General features: G+C 36.9%; 1 protein-coding gene across 6 annotated transcripts in view; it reads left to right on the top strand.

Moving 5' to 3' along the window:
* Positions 1 to 774: 774 nt before the first annotated feature.
* LOC149573171 (LRR receptor kinase SERK2-like) overlaps positions 775 to 11,074 on the top strand; it is a 140,745-nt gene continuing 130,445 nt past the window's right edge. Inside the window, exon 1 of one of the 6 annotated variants that reach the window (XM_089814344.1) lies at positions 775 to 1,029. Coding sequence is in view for 2 of the 6 variants with exons in the window: in XM_089814343.1 (XP_089670469.1) it covers positions 899 to 1,029 (131 nt within the window). In the remaining 4 variants the exon portion in view is untranslated. Of the gene's footprint in view, positions 1,030 to 1,933; positions 2,048 to 11,074 lie in introns of those variants that run through there. The other 5 variants (XM_089814343.1, XM_089814342.1, XM_089814347.1 and 2 more) reach the window with 5 other exon arrangements.

The raw sequence follows: 11,074 nt of genomic DNA, 5'->3' as shown, positions 1-11,074 counted from the left end.
CAAAGCTTACATTCAAATACAAATTTTGATTTTATGATATTCATTTTTGCTATAGATTATGCACTCTATAATGTTGTGGTATTCAATCTCCATCACTCTCTTATCACAAAATAAGCATATTCTCATTTGCCACTCTATCTTAAGTACTATCACAATCTTATATAAAGTTAAACTCTTTAATACAACAAACTTGTTATTACAAACAAATTTAGTTTGTCCCCATAATAATTTTGATTTTATATCTCATAATATTTTTATTTTTTAAATAAACACAATACCCTTTCTATTCACTCACTTTCATTCATATATTCCTTTTCCCATATTATTATAGTCCAAAAATGAATCTAATATACCATTGTAGATGTTTTGAACAAGAAAACCCTCTTTTACCTATAACAAATCTCATGCGAAATTTGAGTTTTGATTTTGAAGCTATTCATCATTAGATTGGGCATTACAGTCTCCTAAATTTCCCATTCCATATGTACATTCATTCAGAAGAATGATGATTGATTAATAAAATTTATCTACTTTGACAAATAAAATAGCCTCCTGCTCAATCAAATCAGTTTTTAGAAAGAAGGGCAGTCACATGCATAGGTAACAGTCCCTGAAAAGAAGAAGATAAGTTTTAACAGTACCTTTAAAGAAGAAAATGAGTTTAAAGGCAGGGTAAGCTGTCAGTATGTACAGCGAGAGTGAAAAATTGCGTACCGTCGGATCTAATTATACGAGTGAAAAGAAGAGGGAAATATAGTGGAGATGCTATGATGTGAGCACTGAATTCACTGAATCGGCTTTTGCTGTCCCTCCCCCACAAATTAAGCAATGGCCTCGTCGATACCTTACAAAAGATCATTTCATCTCACCATGCTTCCTCTCTATTTAGTTCACGTCGATGTCAGGTACGAATCCCGTTGACTGCACAGCCCTCTTTTTCAAAGACACCAGGCCTCCGATTCTCTCTGCTAATACGCAAAAACACCCGTCTTCGGTCAACATTTGGATTGCAGGGGAGCGAAAATGCTGGTAAGTATTTATTCACTGGCTTTTAATTTTCCGTATAAGGATTTTTTTTGCTTGGGGCGAGCCTTACAGATGCATGAATTCTTCAAGTGGTTAGAATTTTCATTTTCAGAGTCATTTGTATCGTACACCTTTTGTAAGAGAAAACATTGCTCTAGAGAGAGACCAGAGCCTAAGATGTTAAGTAAAATGAAAAGGAAATTGTTTAGCCGTGGAATTCTCCAGAATTTAGGTACTAATTGTTTTGAATTGTTACAGCTCGTTGTCCTCCTCAGAAAACCCCAGATAGATAGATGTAGGGAGTGATTGGTCTATTGGTTTCAGGAATGTCGATCGGATCAAAAAGGTATACGGGATGAGAAGATTTTACAAAGCGTGGCTGATGAAGCAACTGCTCAAAGAAGATACAAGGAATTTAAGCTTCGCTATTACTTGAAGCATGTTATTGTGGAGATCGAACTTTCTGCTGTTAAATATGATTAGAAAATGACCTGCTTTAGCTAAATCCCGCCTCTTCTTACCTCACAAGTTTACAAAATCAGCGCTCTTTCTGTAATTTTACTGCAGGCTGAAATATTGCAGTGTCATCTCATCGATGAGCGTTGAAGGCAAAATGGAACTAATTTATTTGTAATCGAGCATTAGCACGGAACCGCAAACAGCTAAAGCACCTTATAATAAAATCGATGCAGTTCTGTGCAAACCTAGAGCAAAAGCATGGCGATGTTTGTGCTTGTATAAGGGTGCTTCATTTCTTACCTGTTTAAAATGCATCCTCGTATCTTGCTAGGTTATATAATAACTCGTAGTCATTTGGTGGTATTCAGAAGAATATGTCTGTTCCGTGTTTCTTAAGAAACAATTTTCTGCTGAGTATTAAAAAAGTTTTTATTCATCTACATGAAACTATAAAGTATAAACAGAGAGAAAAATGTAGAGTCGTTCTTATCATATGCGGTTTACACGTGAAAGAAAACTCAAGTGCAAAATTGAAGGAGATTTGTACCAGTGCATGAACCAGGTTCGTGTTGTTTCTGCTCGCTTTTTAAAGAGTTAGTCCACGTCTTCTTTGCTGGAAGATTGGTTATAGTTTTCCTTTGGAGTTGTCTTTCCTAACTTATTAAAGCGTTGCGAACTTTTATCTTTTAGACTGCAAAAATTTCATGGCGCATGCTTTATTACAGCAGAGTAAAAAGTAATATCTAACACAGCTCAATTCGCTTTTATATGTAATTTACACCAAAGATCAAACAGACCTCACGGATACTTGGTGAGGCATGATCTCTCATTTGACCATATTATTTTTTTATTTTCATCCTCTCTTATTCAGAGGATTAACACTTGTATTGGCATAGAACACACCACAATGAAGGAATTTGAATAGGAAAATTTCACTTGGCTCTGGTAATCGTTTGTAAAATGTAGATTCTGGTAATGCTCTACTCCTGTTCTGTACTTTATATTGATATTGTGATAAGGAAGGAAGATTGGAAGACATTCTATTAATGTCTGCAAATTACCAGAACAGGTTAATCGGACTCAAATATTAATACAAGGTTTTAGCAAACATCTATATAGTATATTGTGACTTGTGAGTTTTGTTTTCAACTTTTGAAGGCTTTTGATTGTCCGCTTTATGAAGGAGGACCAAAATTAGAAAATAATAATGTTTTAAACTACTTCGTGCTATATCATTGATGTAAGTGACATAATAAAAAAGTGTCAATGACTGCAAGTGTAAACAGAGGAATGAGTGAATATGGAGAAAAATATGCATGCTGACAACTGAGTGCATTGCGATTAGAAATTTTCTCCGGGTCTTTATACACTATGCGCCTTCTCTAATGTGACCATGATTACGCTATTCTTTGGTCTTTTCAGTAAATTGTTTTGGATATTTTTTCATCAATAATGGAGAAAAAAATGAGATAGTTGCACCACGGGTCCATCGGGAAGTAGAACACAACTTGAACAACATTTTTCATGAAGGGAGCAGGTGTTTTGGGACAGAAAACAGAGGAGTTTTTTGGTTTTCTTTGGTGGAACCACCGGCTCATAATTTGGAATATAGATTTCCTTGGTGTATTGAGATTAGAAAATCATGCTTTAACTTGGTTTAAAAGTCTATGATATTCTATGGCTTGCAAAAGATAAGCTCTTATTAGTGTAAAAGTTCTCAGGATCTCTGAAGTAGTTTCACTATCTCTGATAATATATACTTGATAGATTCAATGTATAACAATACTGAATTCATGAATTTATATATTTGAAATGACAAACAATTTATTCAATATTGATATGATTGTCTGATCTGATTTTGACTGACAGATCAAAGTATGTATTACAATCTTCCAAATCTGGTAGAACGGAGAATCAATAATACTGCTAATGTACTTTAGACTGCCGTTGTGATTGGTCTAATTTCCATTAGCAGCAGGTAGTATGTATATATATATGTGTGTGTGTGTGTGGTAAGAGCCATGTCACGTAGAGACATGACTCTACGTGGCTATTGCCATGTAGGGTCATGTCCCTACGTGACATGGTCATTAACTTAAACTATAACATAAGCCCGATAGTTATCATATCATTTGATCCTTGTTCATTGAAGGTATTTCGTATTACAAGGAAAGCCCGATCAATGTATTCTATTTAATATGTGCATGAGTTTTATATATATATATATATATATATATCAATTTAGTCTATGCAAGGTGCATGTACAGAAAAGATCTAAGGGTGATTTAATTCGACTGAAGCTAAAATCTTCAACGCTCCCTCTTAGCAAGGGAGAGTAGAGTCACCCAAACTTTCTCATATTCTCTTGATATGTGCACTAGTATCAACTTCATTGATACTTATCAGAAGAATAGGTTATCTGATTTCCGGCACTCCGGGACAACAATTTAAAGTAGTCTATTAGATAACAAAAATCACAATGTCATGAACTCTATCATGACAAGTATTATGATCTCTGGCACTCCAGGACAACAACTCAATGAGGTCTGATAATAATATGTTTGTTATCATGACTTCCAGTTCTCCAGAACAACGATTAAGTCTGTCATGATAACAGGTCTACCATTTATAAGATCGTCACCTTGCAATGGTTACCTTTTGTTTATATATGTCAATGAAATATCGTCACCTTTCATTACATATCACATGCAACTATAAGATAGTAACATTTTAATCAAAATTTATGTAATTATACATATATATTTCAAACTGAGATTTGATTTCAGTAATTACAATCATAGTTGAGCCATTCCAAGTTTACCTTTGATATACAAATAAATGAACAAGATCTCTGATAGATGAACAATCACAAATAAATGCTATTTATTTCTGAATTTAAATATGCAGAATCACTTGACTTATCTTTCTGTGTTTGTAGCAGACTCTTGTATCCTTCCTTCCTCAGCGCTGATTGCTTCCTGTGGATAACTGTAAGATATATATTGATAATGAAATTGCAACAATGTTAGATATCGATTTCTGCAGGTACTGGTATATCTGATTGTGTATGTTATATATTTTTACTGCAGATCGATATTCTCATATATATAAGTATATGAACAGACATGATTCCGAAGAGTCATGTCTCTACGTGACCCATGGGCCACGTAGGGACATGCCTCTTCGGAGGCATGTTTAGATTAACATATGATATGTTATCGCTAACATGAATCATAAAATATAATGCGCGGGTAACACTTTAATGCCCGATAAAGAATAAATTCATAGCGCGAGTAACACCTTGACACCCGATAAAGAATAAGATTGTTGGAGGTGGGCTGAATAGACAATGCTTTTTTGGCGATCCAATCTCCATTCTCATTGTGAATGATGCAACCAATACCAGCTGTACCCGGGTTACCCCGAGCAGCCCCATTGAAGTTCAGTTTGACCCATCCCGAGGGAGGTGGCTCCCATTTACAGTTTTTCCTTGCCTCTTTGTTAACCTTAGTAAAGTATAGAGGGGGATTGATCAAGTTAGACCAGAGTTTCTTCATGAGGCCATCCCAATTGGAAAAAGATCCTTCTTCTATATTCACCTTCTTTAAGTATGAATTGATGGTATCTACAATACAGACTTCAATTTTGGATATAAGATTCTTAGGTTTGAGTTCCATATTGCGAAAGATGCGATGATTTCGTTCCTTCCAAATTTCCCACATCAAGATAGAGGGGGAGATGTTCCAGAGCTTGCTATATACACTTTTGCCCATGCTTGATGGCCATCCCCAGAGTAAATCCACAAGGGATTTAGGAAAGGGGGAGGACCAACCTAACATCTGTCTGAGTCTTTCCCAACATATTTGGGAGTAAGGGCAAAGAAATAGAAGATGATCCACGTTCTCATTGCTGTGCTGGAAAAGGACACATCTAGAGGGGCCTTGAAAGCCAATACTATTCAATCTGTCCATAGTGAGAATCCTATTTTGAATGGCAAGCCATAAAAAGAATCCAGCTTTCGGGAGGCAGGAAGGATCCCAACACAGCTTCAACGGGATATCTACGGCTGTTGGTCTATTTGCTGCTAAAATGGCCTTATAGCCATCTTTAACATTGTATTTACCATTATTAGCCGCAGCCCAAATAAGTGTGTCTTTTTTATTTGGTAGCATAGGTTTTCTACCTTCCAAATTCTTCTCAAGCTGGGTAATTGCTGTTTCATTAAAATCTAAGCCACTAAGGGATTTCCATTGCCAAATTGGAGAACCTTCAGAGTCTGTCCTAACACAATAGTCCTTTACTTTATTACCCCAAAGATCAGTTAGTTTTGATTTAAGGGCAATAGGAACTGTGTGTGTAGATAGAGGGGGTTTGCCTCCCCAAGAATCGTCCCAAAATAGTGCTTCGTCCCCAGAGCCAACATCCCAAGTTAGAAATTTGTTGATCAAAGGGCGACATTTAACCATAAAATTCCAACATTCTGATCCTTTAGGAAGAGAGTTAATACGAAAAATGGGAAGTGGATCTTTGACGATAAGGTATTTATTATAGAGGATTTTGGCCCACTTCCGGTTATATTCGTGGTATAGCCGCCAAATGAGTTTGGCCCCTAAGGCTTCGTTTTGCCATTTTAAGTTTTTAATCCCTAAGCCCCCAAGGGCTTTAGGTTTGCATATATTTTCCTACTTAATGAGAGCTAGCTTATTGTCTTTGTCCCGATCGTTCCAAAGAAAATTCCTCATCTTGGAATCAAACTTTTTTAGATTCTGTTTTGAGAGAGGAAGACAAGAGAGAGGGTAAATCGGAATGGCTGAATGGATTGCACGGATCTTAGTGCATTTGCCAACCTTGGTGAGCCATTTGTCCTTCCAAGAGCATAATTTCAAGTCTAGTTTTTAAAGGGTATTGTCCCACATCTTATCTGATTTTGGTCCCTTCTCTAAGGTTATCCCCAGATATTTACAAGGGAAGGATCCTTTCTTGAAGCCCATAATCCTACATATTTGTGACTCCATATCTGATGGGGTATTAATGAAAAAAATCTCTGATTTGAGAGCATTAACCTTCTGTCCTGAGGCCTCCATGTATGTATTTAAGATGCTCTTGAGGGAGCAAGCTTCAGAGATCTCACTCTTACCTGGAAGAATGGTGTCATCGGCGAATTGCTGATGAGTAATATTAGGTAGATTTTTGGTGACAGTGATACCTAATATTCTCTGTTTATTATATGCGTCTGACACAGCTCTTCCAAATGCTTCAGCCATGATGATGAAGAGGGAGGGAGAGATAGGATCTCCTTGCCGAATGCCTCTTGAAATATCAAAAAAGCCTTCTGGCGAGCCATTAACAAGGACTGAAATTTTGGGAGTGGAGATGAATTTAAAAATTAGATTAATCCATTGACGAGAGAAACCAAACGCTTCTAGCATCTTACATAGGAATCTCTAGTCAACCATATCGTAAGCTTTTTGAATGTCTAGTTTCATGAGCATACAAGCTTCCTTATTAAGTCCTGCAGAATGGATGGTTTCTTGAATAGTGATAATACCATCAAGGATGGATCTCCCTGGCATGAAACCAGTTTGCTCCACGGAGATGATCTTGGGTAAAATTACTTTAAGTCTGTTGGGTATAACTTTGGAAAAATTTTTATAGACCGTATTGCACAAGGCTATGGGTCTGAAATCTCCTGGGGTTTCCGGATCAGGCTTCTTTGGAATCAAGGTGATGATGGAATAATTAATCTCAGCAAGGACGGATCCTCCATTTCTGGATGCTTCTATAGCTTTCCAGAGATCCTGATCGAGGATATCCCAACATTTTTGAAAGAAGAAGGCTTGGAATCCGTCTGGGCCCGGAGATTTATCTGGGTTCATATCAGAAACTACTTTTCTAACTTCCTCTAAAGTGATAGGTTTGTTCAAGTTTTTGTTATCATCTTGGGAAACGATTTTTGGGATAACTTTTAATAGACTGGATTGCGCAGTATAGTTAGAACCATGCTGGTTGTTTAATATATCCTGAAAGTAATTAACAAAAGTACTAGCAATTTCTCTAGATTTTTCGGTGAAATTTCCTTGCTTATCTTTAATACGAGTGATTTTGTTCTTGGCTCTATTATATAGAGTGGAGTTATGAAAAAATTTTGTGTTACGGTCACCTTCAGCCAACCATCTTTCTCTTGATTTCTGTCTCCAAAATGTTTGTTCTTTGGATATGATCAATTCTTGCTTTGCTAGCAGTTCTTTTTCCAGATAATATCTATTGTTGTCCATCCCCTTACTAATAACTCCTGAATTTAAATCTTTAAGATGCTTTTCTAAGTCCAGTTTTTCTTTAAATATGTTATTAAAATGTTCTCAATTCCATATGAGAATATGCTCCTTTAACATCTTTAATTTCTGGGTAAAAATAAACATTTTGGATCCTACACAGCTGTCTTGAGCCCACCAATCTTTGATATTGTTGATAAAGTTCGGGTCAAGAAACCACATCTTTTCACACTTGAACGGGTTTCTTGATGGCTTGATGGGCTCAATAAGTTCAAACCTAATAGGGAAATGATTGGATCCAGAAATGGGGAGAATTGAAGAATGAAAGTTTAAGTTAAAAGTATCCAGTTCGCCTTTTACTAGAAATCTATTGAGTTTTTCAGTGATGTAGGCAAAGTCCTTTCTTCTATTGTTCCTATTGTACATCCCATTATTAGTAGGTGAGTCAACTAGGTAATGCAAGGTGCACCAATCTTTAAAGTCTTTAGATGCTTGTGAAAGCACCTGTGAACCTCCTATTTTCTCTTTAATATCTAAGATTGTATTAAAGTCACCCCCTAAAATACAAAGATCGTTATCTATACTTTCCAGAAAATGCCCAATTTCTTTCCATACTACTAGTTTATCCGAGTTATTGATTGGTCCATACACATTAATGACAAAAAAATTAAGATCCGATTTTAAACTATGTACCTTCCCACTTATCCAATTTTTTTTGCGTTTTAGGATATTAATGTTGACCTTCCTAGGATCCCAAAGGATGCCCAAACCCCCCGAGGCCCCTATAGACTCTTGGAACACAGAGCACCATACTCCAAGCATTTTACTAAATTTGTCTATTTCTAGAGAATTTAATTTAGATTCCTGAAGGAAAATAATATTAGAATTGAACTCTTTGAGGTTATGTTTTAATAACCTTTTTTTGCTAGGGGCATTGAGGCCCCTAGTATTCCAAGAAGTGAGCTTCATACTTGCGCAGGAAGGTACTTCCCCTTCCCATTGTGGAATAGTTGGTCAATCTTCTGTTGGTCCTTGCTGCGGCTCTCTGATTCTCTAAGTTCCTTTAATGACTTTCTTCCTCTTTTACCTTTTAGCTTACCACAGAATGGAACCTTAGGCCCTTCTTGTGTCATGCAAATACCAAGTAGTCCAATGTTGCCTTCTGCTGTCTGAACTATGTCCATCTTCTTATCTGATAAGTGTTCCTGGTCCTCTGAGTTGCTTTCTTCAATAATCTGCTTAGCTATTTCCGATTGTTTGAAAGAAGCTGCTGCCTTTTCTTCCATTTGGATATTCAATATGTCTCTTCTAAGATTTTCACAAGAATAATTCTCGCCACCTAATTTGAGGACCCTCAGAACCAGTTCCTTTTTCTGTGTTTCCAATGTCTTATCAAGATTGTTTGGACAAAAAACTTGGGCCATTTCTTCGGCAAGCTGGTCAATCTTTACTTCTTCTTCCTCTGTCATATTAATTATAGTGTTTGAAGGGTCTGAGATTTCTTCTTCATTCAGAAATTCTTGGAATACCATTATTAGAGAATCTTCTGCTTGAGTCTCTCCTTTGTGCATCTGCTGAGTCATGTTGTGATGAGTATGAATTGAGCTATTGACTGTAGTGGGATTCTACCCACATGTGATGAGCACTCCGGGCAGTTTCTTCAAGATATCTGGAGCCAGAGACAGGGCTAATTGGTTGTCCTCTAATTGTCCTGTTAGATGCGATGTAGAGGGTTCTTCCTGATCCTTATATGGAGTAAAGGGGGATGAAGCATACTCAGCCGGGGTCTGCCAAAATTTCGAAATTCTTATTTCTCTGTCTCTTTTGTTGTTTTGATTAAGATGCTCTGTTTCAGACTCTCTCTTGTTGTGTGATCTGACCTGTACTTGCTCCTCTGAAGAGAATGAAATGTTCTTCCTTCCCATCTCTGGTGTCAAAAGTAGTAGAGCGTTTTCTGCTTCTAACATATCTGCAGGTTCCAACATGGGAGTAGTTGTAACTGTGCCTTCCTTATCATTGTTTGTGGGTTCTTCTTGTTCGTCCTGCACTGTATGTCTCATGGGTGGGTCAAGATTTGTGTTGAGCTTGTCCAAATCATCCCCTGCCTCTTTGTTGGTCCTAAACTTTTCATTTCCTATGACTGATGGAGCAATATCTATGTAGATTCCTAGGTTTTCAGCAGTGCTAGTGTCTTTGGAGTGTTTAGGAGCAAATTCCTTTCCAATCTCAGTGTTGTTTTCCTTGGTGTTCTGTTGCTGTGTTTTATTCAAGTCCTTTCCACTTCTGTTAGTGTCCTTTCTGGAAATATATGTTCCTTTCTTCTTGTGTTTTTTAACTTTCTTTAAGGAACTCCCAGCCTTTCCTCCTTTCAATTTCTCCATGGGATCTAACAATGGTGCAGCTGCAAACTCTTTTGCCTTATCCACTATGATGCTGTTTAAGGACATCCTTTGATTATTCTGGTTATCTTGCCCATTCTGCTGCTTTGGATGGCAATACTCTCCACCCTATTCTTGCTTCGTGTGGTTTAACCCAGAGCTCAATTTTGGAAATTTGCTTCTGAAATCTGTGATGAGGGGGAGGATCTTGGGTCTGATTTGATGTAAATCATCAGATCTCAAGATATCAATGATTTTCCCTTTATAGAGTTGGAATTTAATATCATAAGAGGCTTGACCAGTCGCGATTTTCTTTTGGATTACAGATGGTTGTTTAATGTTGACATTAATAAGAATTTTGATACTATTACAGTAGAAAAAGGATGCATCTATAGCAATTACTTCCCCAATTGCAGAACCTAAGGAATAAATAATATCTACATCGCACAGTTCCGGGGGAAGAGAATTCAAGGTAAACCATAAGGGAATCATACAATCAACCATTTCTATGTTAAAGTTATGAAACCATTCTATAAATTTCACACAATGACCTTTAAAAAAACAATCAGAAACAGAGATTAACTCTTCTTTAATAAATTCTTCCTCACATTTTAAAAACAAAATATTATCCGAATGATTGAAGATACTTACCTATTCTCGACAGTTATCTTTTAACCAATCTGTTAATAGAGGGATATCTTTAGTAGGACCGTTTCAGATGGCAAAAACCCCTTTCTTAAGGCAATCATACCATGTTTCGTTGATGGCTTTCATGGCAATATTAATGGGCTTGTCTAGGGTTTTAACAGGGTGCGATCCTGGAGATACTATAGGGTTAGCTTGCCTAGTGGTTTTAGTTATCCTGCGATGTGGAGGAATGTATGATGGAGTGGAATAGGTTATATGGAGCGGCTCTGTCAGCGGGATCGCATTTATATG

The sequence above is a fragment of the Cupressus sempervirens genome, chromosome 2 (genome assembly GCF_028749045.1).
Source record: "Cupressus sempervirens isolate cs-2001-9-10 chromosome 2, ASM2874904v1, whole genome shotgun sequence".
Taxonomy (NCBI): Eukaryota; Viridiplantae; Streptophyta; class Pinopsida; order Cupressales; family Cupressaceae; genus Cupressus; species Cupressus sempervirens.
Note: the sequence above shows the minus strand (reverse complement) of the source record. Positions and strands in the feature narration are given on the sequence as shown.